General features: G+C 40.9%; 1 protein-coding gene across 2 annotated transcripts; it reads right to left on the bottom strand.

Moving 5' to 3' along the window:
* Positions 1-428: 428 nt before the first annotated feature.
* LOC147439674 (protein neprosin-like) lies at positions 429-12,570 on the bottom strand. Of its 2 annotated transcripts, XM_086485494.1 has the most exons (9): positions 12,238-12,565; positions 11,328-12,150; positions 10,258-10,344; positions 9,463-9,735; positions 4,566-4,730; positions 3,331-3,384; positions 2,710-2,856; positions 1,003-1,236; positions 429-729 (listed from the first exon to the last, which is right to left on the bottom strand). In XM_086485494.1, the coding sequence occupies exons 2-9, from the start codon at positions 11,562-11,564 to the stop codon at positions 577-579; spliced, it is 1,350 nt and encodes a 449-aa protein (XP_086341620.1). In that variant the 5' UTR covers positions 11,565-12,150; positions 12,238-12,565; the 3' UTR covers positions 429-576. The 2 variants fall into 2 exon arrangements, with proteins under 2 accessions (XP_086341620.1, XP_086341622.1); XM_086485496.1 differs by lacking the exon at positions 3,331-3,384 and having other exon boundaries at positions 11,328-12,570.
* Between the last annotated feature and the right edge of the window lie 292 nt (positions 12,571-12,862).

The following is a 12,862-nucleotide window of genomic DNA, read 5'->3' as shown; positions in this document are numbered from 1 at the left end:
AGGGATCACTTTTAAGCATGCCCCAACATTGATTACCCTACTCTCTCAAGGAGGCTTACCTACATTACCGTGAAAATAAATTTTATTTGGAGCATTCTCGAGCTTTTTGCATGTGTCACAAATAATGGAGTTCCCAAAGTACTAACAAGGTCTTTGATATTGTCCCACCACTACATCGAAAAGTTTACAAATTCAACCCACACAAGGTACATGGCCTTGAAGGACTCAGGAGATTCAAAGGCACGATCCCATAGTAGAATGCAAACCGGGGATGGGTTAAGGTAAAAAGGGCTTTTTGACACAACCTTGGCAGTTACAACTTGGTCATTGAATCAGAAATATCTCAAGGATTTGGCAAATTGTCAAATCCTTCTATGTGAACATAAACACACACACACACACACACACACACACACACAACATATGTATTTCCATTGTAACAAATCATAATAATTTTCATGCTATAAGAAGTTTTATACAACATATCGAGTATGTGTGAGTGTACATTATTTCTTAGCTTGTGTATAGATGATCTTACAGAGATATCTTTGAAGATTGAACTATTCTTGAACTTTGCTACGGACATGCAGGATTCCTTCCAGGGCCGCCATAATAGAAAAAATTGCCCCAATTGCTATTGTAAAAAGCGCGTATGTTGTAACAAGATGGATGATCGGCACTCGTAGAAAGAGTTGAAATTGTCTCAAGTTGGTTCTCTGAATTGACCACCTAACAATAACATGCGCGCACACACACAGAGGACTCAAATTTAGCTAGTTTGCAACTTGCAACAAAAAAGATTCATAAAATTCCTTTTTTGTTTTTTATCTTTTTTAAGTGAATTCCCCATCAATTCTCACAAAACTTTGAGAAAAAAGTAGAGCATTTTTTTTGTATGTCTATAAGGTTTAACTATCCAAACATTGATATTAATTGTTGAAGAAAATTTGCATGCTTTGGAACTAATTTTTTGAACATGCTTGAGAAAAGATGAATACAGACCTCGACATTACGAAAATAGCTTGCATGACCAAACCCAGCTTGAGCAAATCGACCGCTGCCCATATGAGTTTTTGTGTGCCTTCTTGGAAGTGAAGGTGAGATAGCTTGTGCCACTTCACCACCCCACTCTATAACTGTTGCTTTGTTTCTCAAGTGCGTAAAGAGCTTTGCTGGCCAATAGCCCACCAAGACCCTATCTCCGAACTCCATCCACCAATCTCCTTTTTCTGGATCCTAAAAAGGGTATAATCCATCTTGTTTATCAGCTAGAGCTTAATCTTCATGAAAATCAAAAGCATTTCAATTTTTAAAGAAGCATGTGTCACTGAAAAGGACCATAAATATTTGTAGCATTGCCATAAATCTACATGGAAGTTAGGTCCAATAAATCTACATAAATCTGTATGCAACCACCTAGTAGTTTTAGTTTTGGAGTTGCATGTTATGTTTTTTTTCTTTTTTTCTTGGGCAGAACTCACATATTGTGAGTGGAGTTGCATGAGGTTAAAGCCCTTTTATCTTTTGCCCATCCTAAAGAGCATGTAATCTATAAAGTTGTCCTAAATATACAAGAAAGCAAAGTGCTAATTTGGACACTCGGGTGCAAGCAACACTCGGAGGATTGGTCTAGGACAACTTGTGCCTTGTTGTCAACAGATGGCATGCTTAGGACAGGACAGGGGAAAATCCTAGCCATCGGTAGTTAAAAGATATCAGAAGAACATGATACTGGACTTTGTGTATCAAAGATAAAGGGGCGGGTTGGTAGGGGTGGCTGCTCTGATAGCCAATGTAATTTTGGTCCCTGGATGATGTCATGGATCAACACGAGCATGACAAGACCTTGTAATTTTTTGGGTTGATCAATATAATTCACTCACAATTGTGAGTTTTGAAAAAAAAAAAAGTCATATATTGCTCCTCAAGGATTCGTGCATCCACAATTTGTTTTCTCATCTTCTCTCAAGGAAAATCGAGCTCTAAATTGTTAATAGTCTTTAAAAAAATTTAAAAGCTATTATTATAATAGTCTTAATTTTTTTTCAAAAGTGCTCTTCTACCCATTTGATTATAGAACCTTCTACTATTCAAAGATACATCCTTTGTTTGTTTAATTAAACGATTCATGAATATTTTGTTTAAATGGTACCCTTTTGTATTTTATATTGTTCAAACCAAATATTTATATATTTTTTTTAAATAGCAAAACTCACAATTGCGAGTGAATTATATTTATCAACCCAAATAATTACAAGGTCTTGTTATGTTCGTGTTGAGCCATGACGTCATCCAGGGACCATAATTACATCATATCACTTTTTTTACGTGCATGTGTTATCCTTACCTATTTATCAGTGACAATCACAAGATCATAGTTTTACCACACAAACTTGATTTCCTAATTAATTGTTGCGACATGTCTGATTATAACCATCTATTAAGACGCTTCTTTGTACAATTCTTCAAGATTTTAATAGCACATACGGTCTGATAATTATGGTCTCTGGATGATGTCATGGTTCGGCACGAGCATGGCAAGTTCTTGTAATTTTTTGGGATAATCAATATAATGCACTCACAATTGTGAGTTTTGCTATAAAAAAAAGATTTTAATAGCATATACCCACTCAGAATTGTGAGTTTGAAAAAAAAAAGTTTCTTTTTGTGTTTGATATATATTAGTCATTAAAGGACCTATATCAATACCTTCCAAATCAAGATCTTGATGTCATACTGAGATGAGTGATCCTTTGACCAAGGGGATATGGATGCACCCATAGCAATGGCATTGCTTGTTTGAATAAACCCAGAGCAGAGCAAGTTATAGCATCCTGTTTGCTCATACGCATCAGCCTACAAGAATCAACATTGAAACTCACATTAAAGCTTTTATCTGTCAAATCACAAGAAGATATAGAAATTTTCTCATGTAGGAAAAGCCACTCTTTCTCAATGTTTTTCATAATATGCATAACATCATGAGCTTTTGCTCAAGAGGCACCGCATACCTAGCTAGGTACGATTGGCGGCAGGGGACCACCGGCCCCCCCACCGGGCCGGCACACCCCTGTCCCCAATCGTACCTAGCTAGGTATGCGGCGCCTCCCTCACAGAAGCTCATGATGTTGAGATAAGTCACAATGTGGGAAATATTGTGAGAATTTGTCCAAAACTTCTTGTGAATCAATCACTGCAAAGCATTCAAGTGGATTCTTGCCAAATCAGTAACTTATGCATGATGGCACTTATATAACATTTTATTTACAAAGACTCACATAATGCTAAATTACTTAGGAAAGCTTTTCCATAAGCCCACATTCATCATACCGTCCAATAAATGAAAAATCTTGGATGACTATCTCCATAGAGCTCAGGGCTAACCTGCACGCAAATCAAAGTGTGCATCTTGTCATCATAAAGATTGCAGTGATGACACGAAAAATGAGGGCTACACGGGTATATGAGTGATCAATGAACTAATTAGTTTTCATGGGCTATTAATGCTATAAAACCTTAATTCTCATATGCTTTCATTCAGTTCGTGAACACAAAGTTGTAACTCTCTTCAGCTCTTTAAGAGACAAGAGGCATATAACTCACTCATCCTTACATTTTCCAAGCACTTGGACTAGGCTAGAACACTCAAGCAATTCCCAAGTATTCAAACTAGAAACTTTTTAATATTTTAGCATTTGTCTATTGTCGTGGTTACCACGATGAGTTCATGTGCACAAATATCTATACTATTCTAAAAGGGGAGGGATTCCCTCCCACACGTGGTTGCACCTCCTTGATCCGGCATGTGTGCCCTACAGCTTCGACTACACAACAATGCAACGATACAAAGAGAGAGAGAGAGAGAGAGAGAGAGAGAGAGAGAGAGAGAGAAGCGACCGAAGGCTGTACTAGACTGTGTTATCTATGTGGTGGTCATAGGACAGCCTGGATGCATGCATGGGAACTGTTTTGAAGGGAAAGTGACCCTTGCAATTGTGGGTGCCATGTATATGTTGCAAAATTGTCTAGCTCTTGTTGATGTCTTTTGAGCCCACCATCCTTCTATCTAGTACCTTTGGATAACAAAAGTAGTGCATTGTGGGCAGTAAATTTGGCATTGATAGAAGCTTAAAATATGCTTCCAAGAGCTCCACATGGGAGTGAAGGTTAATGAAGAGACCTTAATAAACTCAATTTTCAAATGGCTATGGAGTCCTTTTTCACCTTTTAGGAATTGCAATCTAGCGCTGGCTTCGAATGAAGAAAAGTGTTTGTTGAGCACTTGACGGGGTAGATGGTGTTCACAAGGCACATACTAGAATTTTTTCATGTCATGAAACTAGTCCCTATGCCATTTAGATAAGACTAAAGATGGTAAAATCACCAAAATATTCAAATTCTAATGGCCTTTGGAATTGGATTGTGCACATATACAAAGCAAAAGGACCACCTATGACACCACATCACTCAAATATGCAAGTAGATATGCCTCATGCAACCACGACCTAGAAAATTCCTTCGTTGGTTGAGCTTAATTCAAAAAATGCAAAGAGACAATTTCATACCTGCCAGCCTACTTCGATTGTGTTCAAGTCACCATTGAAAGGGCCTGCAAGAATCCACATTTGAGACAAGCTAAACTCTGAACGATCTTCCACAGATGGATCCCATACATTGATAGTGGCTGTGCTACCAAAATATACACCTCCTGAGACATAAGCTATGGCATGCTGCAAAAAATGAGAAATCCCTTAAAAAGCTTGTTCACAAGTAGAAGAGAGGATAATAAATTTAAGTGTGTGCCTTTTGACCATTAATTGTTTGTTTGTGGGTGTGTGTGTATGTGTATTTTTGTCTATCTATACTATTATAATGGGGGAAGGGATTCCGACCCCCTCCCTCCCTCGAACACATGTCAACTCCTCCTTGAAGCAACAGTGTGGCTCGACAAACACAAGGAACTGTGAGAGAGAGAGAGAGAGAGAGAGAGAGAGAGAGAGAAAGAGAGAAGGAGGGGGGGGGGGGGGGGGGGGGGGGGGGGGGAACGAAGGCCGTCGGCCACACTAGTATGGATAATTCCTTGTGTGTACATTTATAGTATGGATCAGTGATATCAAGGTACCTTTTTGTCCAGCACACTAGAAAAGTCATACTTAATCTTGACGTATGCTCCCCTTTAAAAATGAGGATATATGTAGTGCACATGCATGTAGACTTAAGTCATGGATTTTTGAGAGGTGATATAGGATGGCAAAACATAACAGAGAAATTAGTACCATACATAACTCACGTCTACCCCACCAATAACCTCCTTTGGACGTCAAAACTATCATCTAGTCCTAGATAAGCAGAGGATGAGTTTTAGATACAAACACTAATTGTAGCTTAAGGATGTCAGAATGTGTTTGCCTTATATTGATCAAGCCATTTTTGGAAGTAGATAGTAGCTTTCTTCTTTCTACCATCATATTGGCAACCCAATTTGGCGACGGATAAGATTCGAGTTTGTATCAAACAAGAGTTTCTATCACTTGTTTGGTATGGAGAATATCTCTTGCTCATGGAAGCTATAGTGTTTAAAGTTAGTTGTGTAGGAAGCTGAAATCAGTTGCATATGCAAAGCTCTTGTAAAGGGGGAAAAAAGAGGTGAAAAAGTCACATTGGCCTACATAAGAGGAGTTCAAAACTTTTGTAAGGAAAAAGTCACGATGGCCTACACAAGGGGACGAGAAAGAGTGTGTGTGACCAGCGGTCTACTCAATGCCCCCTCTTTATAGAAATAGAAAAATCAATGTCAACTATTTCTCACAATAGCCAACACATACAAACGACAATGCTCATTGCTTAGTGCTCTCCTTCAAGAAATAGGAGGAAAAAAGTTTTGCCATGTGTCACTATGGACAAGCTTTATCCAACGGTCCACAACTTGCCTCCAAGAATTCCATGCTTTACTAGAGTAAAACCCCCAATAGGTGGACAACCCCCTAAAGGGAGACTATTAGGAAAGAGTTTGACATCTCCCTTTAGGAAAGAGTTTGACAGTGTTCGGAAAAAATGTGTCTCAACTTAATATCGTGCCGTTTCCAATTTCAAAAATGCCGGTTAAGGGCAAGGGGAAAAGGAGAAATTCCGCCCCAAAATAGAGAAAAATAGTGTAAAAACCCAAAAAAATACCCCTAATTTTCTAAAATTTCCTCTTGCCAAACTCAAGGAAAGGAAATTTGTATGTTTGGGAAAATGATTTTTCCCAAACATTGGTTTGACAATAAGTAAAAGAACCAGCATGCAGTCACTCGAGTGTGAGAGATGGGACAATTAGCTTGATGTGGCGCGGTTTTATTCACGAGGGAAGAAGTTCAAGTCTTATTGGGGGTTGCCCCTATTCTCCTAATACTTGGGATTAGTATCTACATATTTATATTGGGTCGAAGGTGCATTCCATTAATTTATTTTCCACGAAGATTCCTTCAACCGCTTAACTTTTACAACAGGGAGCTCAATTGGAGCCAATGCACATGCTCCGCTCCTCGCCCTACCCCACTGTGTCCTCCTCCATGCCCGCCTTGCCATGCATTGAGCATAAGCTCTCTACCCCTCGTTTAGCTCACGCTATCCGTCTCTCATCCTCTTCCTCCGCACTCTCCCTACCCGACTCTGAGCGTCGCTTCTTTCTTCTTCATCGGCATGTCTCCATCATGCCTATCAGTGCCATTTTCCACTGTACCAAGAGCGAGATAGAGAGAGAGTCGCTTGCGGATCTAGGCTACCCACACCAGAGAGTGGAGGACCTGCATGACATCCTGACGCCGAACCTATCGCCAGAGAGTGGAGTACCTACACATCCGGATGGATGGAAATAAACGGATGAGACCTGAGATGTCGACCATAGCCGTCAAAGGGTGCATCACGATGACGATCCTCTGAGAAGCCTGATCATTGGCGAGAGAGAGAGAGAGAGAGAGAGAGAGAGAGAGAGCTCCCTGTGTTTGCCTCTGGCCTGCGTCTGGCTCGTCCTCCAGTGCACAGACAGCGTACCCCACGTGCTGCTCCACTGGCCAAATAGAGGCGGCCTAATCTCCGACGGCTGTCATGGAGCCAGGTTGCCAAAGAATTATCTTCTTCTCTCTCTCTCCCCCCTACTCCTACACGTGGCATCTCCTCCCCTTTTCTCCTCATAGGGTTGGGAGAATCTGTGGAGATTCCTATTAAAAGAAACCAAAAAAAAGATTACAACGAGTAGGTCCCGAAACAACTTTTTCACAAAGGCATTAATTAATTAGTTTGGGGGGGGGGGGGGGGGGGGGGGATAGGGGGGCATATTTGTTTTTTTTAGTGCTTAAGAGAGGCCTAAGGGCACGCAAGGCGTATAGCCTAGTGGTTTAGCTTGAGTTTCATAGTATCTACGTGATAGTTCAAATGTAACTCATTAAGGTTGGTTTAAGATGGTGACGTGCATGGACATGCTAATTGGAGATCCTAAGGGATCTTGTGGAGATTTTATCTAATGAAAAACAAAAAGAGTAGAGCCAGTAGTAGAGTATATGTGCCTACAATCTTTTTATCATTTGCATGCATACTTGCATGCTATTTTTTAACAGATGGTTTTGTAAATCTTGTGCACATTCTCTACTAGAGAGTATATGTGCCTACAATCTTTTTATCATTTGCATGCTATTTTTTAACAGATGGTTTTGTAAATTTTGTGCACATTCTCTACTTGGTCCATCACGAGGAGTTTCGCCTTTGCTGCGAAGCTACAAGCCTACAATAAAACTTCATGCTCCTGTCTGTTGAGATTTGAGCACCAACACTTTAGATTTTTGGAGCACAATATCATTGTCCATAGCCTAGGGTTTTTACCCTAAGGCCTTGATATTCTTATGTAAGCAAACAAGAGAGCTTAACCTTGAGCCGATTGAAAATCAAGATTCGTCGGTTGCAAACCAAGGTAAAGAGAGGGAAAATCAATAAATATACAAGAAAATAGTTCAGAAATCCTACAAACTTAGAAAATTCTAGTAGTGCTTCCGGTTGGCATCTTGGCAAGGAGAAAACCCAACCGTCTAGAAAAAAAACACTTTCTCGAAACAGGGGGGGGGGGATGTCATACACGATGCTTTAAAGCAGTGTTCACAAAAAACCAGCCCTTGTATTTGTAAAGGACAAAAATTGATAATTTCTAACAAGTTTGGAGGACCACAAATGATTAATTTTGAAAAATCTTAATGTAAGAACCGACAAAAACCCTAAAATTTTCACTAAAAACGGAGAGATTTCCAATGTCCTCCCCTTTTTCCATTGGTTGCTAAAAATGTTATTGGTGAACATTGCTCTAAAGTTCAAAGCTGCTAATTTGTATGGGCGTTAAAAGGACATTGTCAATGCACATGAAAAAGATGTATGTATGAATGAATGTGAGGGACCCGAGATGGCATCATGGCAGTTTGAGAAGGGGAGATGAGGATGTTCACCACTATCCCTTTCGACAAGTTCAAAAGCGTTGTCAAACAATCATAGTATCGAATCTTGTTGTTTTGAAGTCATTGTACGCCTTTCGAGAACGCTGAACGTTAGCTTAAAGTTAGGCCCTCCCTCCCTCCCTCCCTCCCTCGGCCAAGGTTGCTTTTTTTTTTTTTTGGCCGTTCTTTACATTTGAAAATGTTAGCAGCCCTTCAAACCATACACTAAAATTGAAAAAAAAAACATAATAACTTGAAAATTTAAAGAGCAAGCGTCCCCCTTCAAAAATCAACCTTGGCCTTGTCTCTACATGGTACACCCAAACATTTTATCTTTTGTAACTTGCGATGAGCATTATTACGAAAAAACCTAGGCTTAGCCACTAATAGTACAGGGTCCTCCTCTAGAAGGACGCTTCCAACCCCAATAGATTTAACTACTAAGGACCAATAAAGTAACGCACAAGAGAGTGCTTTCGTGGTCAGTGGATGCTAGAGTGAATTTGAACAGTTCGATCTTCAGTTCAAGCCTTGTTGGCTACAGCGACACATTATCTCCCCCTCACGGTGTCTCTACTCGTACCTTGTTTTGTTACACAAGAAACTAAGAATGGTGTCAATCTCTTTCGCTTCACTAACGTCTGGACCCAAACTTTTGTTGCAGATGGGCCCCGGATGGGCTATCGATTGCACCTCTTTGCGCTTGAAATGGAGCAACACTAAGTTTAGGCAAATCGTGTTCTCTTGCACGTTACCCTAGTGGCCCTCCTACCCTAGTGAAATTTTCAAATCTGAAATTTATCGCTAGATTTTCAAATCAAAAGGTTCAAAAACATGTACAATCTAATCTAAAAATTTCCACATGAACTTTTATCAAGCTCTTAGAAAAAAGAGGGCTCCTTAAAGCAACTCTCTCTCTCTCTCTCTCTCTCTCTCTCTCTCTCTCACACACACACACACACACACACACGCGCGCGCACATACATGCAAGTTGAAATCTTACATCATGGGCGCTAGGAGCAGAGTCATGTTGGGTGATATGAGGAGCGACGGGCTTTTGGGAGAGTGTGATGTTAAGATGTTGAGCTCGAGCCTTGCGGCCAAAACGTTGGATAGAGGAGGCCCTTAGCACATCGGAGGGGGAGGTGCGTCTAATGGGCACTGTACCTTGAGGGCAAGTTTCTCCACTCTCTTTCCAAAGTTGCCAATGACCTTTATGTGGCATCATTCTTGTAGAATTTCTTGTTGTTGCATAAGGTCTTGAACTTGGGTACTCCTGCAATGATGATTTAAACAATTCAATGACTCTATAGAGAAATGATCAACCTATATTTCTTACTTCAAAGATGATGCAACCAAATTTCAAATGAAATCCATGTTCATGTTGGATTCAATATTCACATAGAAAGTTTCAAACACCCAAGAAGCGTAGCTCAATTAGCATTAGATAGAATCTTCCCAATATGCTTTAGCATCTCCACGATTTAAAACCAATCCTAATGGGTCAAATCCCATTAGGATTTGACCTAGTCACATGGAGATATATAAAGTTCAACTTTAACCACTAAGCTACATGCTTAACCACTAAGCTACATGCTTGCGTTGCCCTTTGAGCTTCCTTTAAGCATTAAAAAAAAACAATTAATCTCATAAAAATCATAAAAAGGTTACTTTCTGTGAGTAGAGATCAAGTATATGTTGAGGGTAAATTTTGCGCAAAATTTCTATTAAATATTTTCATGAAAGCAACAGGAAGAGAGAGAGAGAGAGAGGGAGACAGAGAGAGAGAGAAGGGTACCCTGATCGTGTGGCCTTTCAAGAGGGGATGATCAAATGCAGGCTGCTGCTCCATTGGCACGCAATCGATCACATCCCCATCTGCGCTCTGCAAAGAAAAAGCTCATCAACTCTCTCTCTCTCCATTATTTTGCCTTCTTCTCCACACTCGGAAGTCGGAAGTACCGGTTGCTTTTCTAATCTACTGTTCCTAAAGTCAATATATTCAATGCAGACAAGACGCACTTGAGGTGATCACGATCCAGTGGGTCGCTACACATAAACATGGGAAGTTTTCTCAATGACACTAGCTTATATAGGCCTAGCATGGCAAATTGCAATCGATCTCAACCTTCTCTTATGTGCTAGCCTACTGATTAATTCACAAAATAAATTTCCTTGCCAATGGGATCTTAACCTCGTGGTTGTGTGGGTTTTCGATACCCAGCGGCATCTCTCAATTAAGCCTCCATTGTACCTCAGAAAATGCAATCAAATCCCTGACGACAATACATAGTTCATGCTAAGGTTACATGCAAACCTGCAGACATTGGTAATATGTTACCTGTACAACTATACCACAATTGGCATAATACATAACATGCTGATCAGCTTACATGCGCGCGCACCTGTCATTGGTAATATGTTACTTGTGCAACTATGCCACAATTGGCATAGTTACAAAAAGACTTGCATAGTTACATGTAATAGGTGCATTGCATAGCATGCTAAGGTTACAAGCACACCTGTCATTGGTAATATGTTACTGGTGCAACTATGCCACATCTGGCATATAGTTACATATGAGACAAACAACTGGTGCCGCCGCAGTGCACATGTGGCCATGCGCCAGGCATAGTTATGTCAAAGTGACCATGCAAAAGGTATAGTTATTTCAGAAAGTAGTTCTGATAACTAGGCATCGCACGGCCACTGCCTAATTGAAAGAAAACAAGTAAGCCAACAAGATTGCAACCTAGTGGTTAAGGTGGATGTGTGGACGCATAGAGACTCAAGATCGATACCTAGCGCCATCTTCTAAATTTCAGTCTTAAAATAAATAGAAATGTAACTGAAATTTGAAATACAAACCTGGATACTTTTGATGGCAGGCTTGTTTACTTCAGCTAGTTTCCTTTGTACACTTGGGTGTAGCTGATTGGTGGGAAACTCTACGTTGTTGGATCCATGCTGATGCTCTCCTAAAGGTTGATTTGCAAGGTTGAATTGTGGGAGCAAAATTATTGCAAGGGCAACCAGTAGTAGTGTATGTGGGATTACTTTTCTTACTTGTAAAGGCTTGGAAAAATATTTCAATTTGCAAGCCATTGGGAGTTGAATCAAAACATAGTGAAGAGCTATGGCTAAAGCTTCAATGGGAATGAAAACTTGGAATGTCTGCGTGCTCTCTCACACACAAAGCCTTGAGTGAGAGAGAGTTGTGTGTATACACCAGGAACCTAATGAGAGAGAGAGAGAGAGAGAGAGATGTCTGTGTGTTAAAGAAGCAAAATGTCTAGAGAAAGTGTGTGTGTGTGTGTGTGTGTGTGGTAATACACAATGCACATGCGTTGGCTTGGGAAGAGCTTTACTGTAGTACAATATATGGGTAAGAAAAGAAACTCAAAAGCCAAGGAATGGATGATTGGTAAGGAGTGCTTGTTGAAGAAAACACAACATGCAAGCTTTGGACCACCAACATGCATATGCACAGACACTCACCATGATTGCAACTCTAAATCTAATTGGATTCAAAAACAAGCCACATACGGGGCAAGCAAGGGCTGGCGACGCATCATGTGCTGTAGAGGACCGAGTCGGCACGACAAATTGCAGGGTTTTACACTCTGGAATGTGGGAAGAATTGCAGGTTTTGGCTCAAGGCCAGCTGCTGCATAATCATGGCGCCTTGACACTGCAAGAAATATTATATGAGGAAGACGTGAGGAGGCGGGTGGAAGTAATAATAGGTTAGGAAAAGAAGGTCTGAGTATATGCTTGCCTTATTAGAGAGATTTCCATTGAGTGAGTTGCATGACCGTGAGAGTGTGTAAGAGAGAAGAAGAGAAGTCGGTGTGTTTGTGTGTGTGTGTGTGTGTGTGTGTGTGTGTCTGAGAGTTAGAGAGAGAGATTCCATTGTGTGAGAGTGTGTAAGAGAGAAGAAGAGAAGTCGGTGTGTTTGTGTGTGTGTGTGTGACACGTCTGTGAGAGAGAGTACTCTGTGTATGCGTGCGTGCCACAGTTTTGGAGTTCTTTGGGGGCAGACAAAGATGGCGAGTGTAGCACTCACTGCAGAGAGAGAGAGAGAGAGAGAGAGAGAGAGAGAGAGGTGGATAATGCTTTTGTCTGGAGGTGCGGATTTGTGAGAAAGCGAGAGTTCAACTGTTTCTGCGATCTTTCCTGCTCTGCGACTCTTTCTAGCCTACCCCCCCTCCTCTCTCTCTCTCTCTCTCGTCTTCCCAAATCCAGAGAGAGAAGAGTGGAGGAGGAGGAGGAGGCCGAGAGTAGTGGAGATGAAGCAAGGCGACACTTTTTGCTTGAAAAGGAGAGCCCAGCCTCGGGGAGGCAGCGCTGAGCGGCTTGCTTCCCTTCCCACTTCCCAACTTCCCGCTCTCTTTTCTTCTTGC

The sequence above is a fragment of the Adiantum capillus-veneris genome, chromosome 16 (assembly GCF_014529385.1).
Source record: "Adiantum capillus-veneris isolate H3 chromosome 16, ASM1452938v2, whole genome shotgun sequence".
NCBI lineage: Eukaryota > Viridiplantae > Streptophyta > Polypodiopsida > Polypodiales > Pteridaceae > Adiantum > Adiantum capillus-veneris.
This window is presented reverse-complemented; position numbering and strand designations above follow the sequence as displayed.

Coding starts and splice junctions, on each gene's coding strand:
- LOC147439674 (XM_086485494.1), bottom strand. CDS start 11,564: ATGGCTTGCAAATTGAAATATTTTTCCAAGCCTTTACAAGTAAGAAAA. Junction 3,385..4,565: donor CAATCGAAGTAGGCTGGCAG/GTATGAAATTGT, acceptor ATTTGCGTGCAG/GTTAGCCCTGAGCTCTATGG. Junction 2,857..3,330: donor GATTTTTCATTTATTGGACG/GTATGATGAATG, acceptor TGATTCTTGTAG/GCTGATGCGTATGAGCAAAC.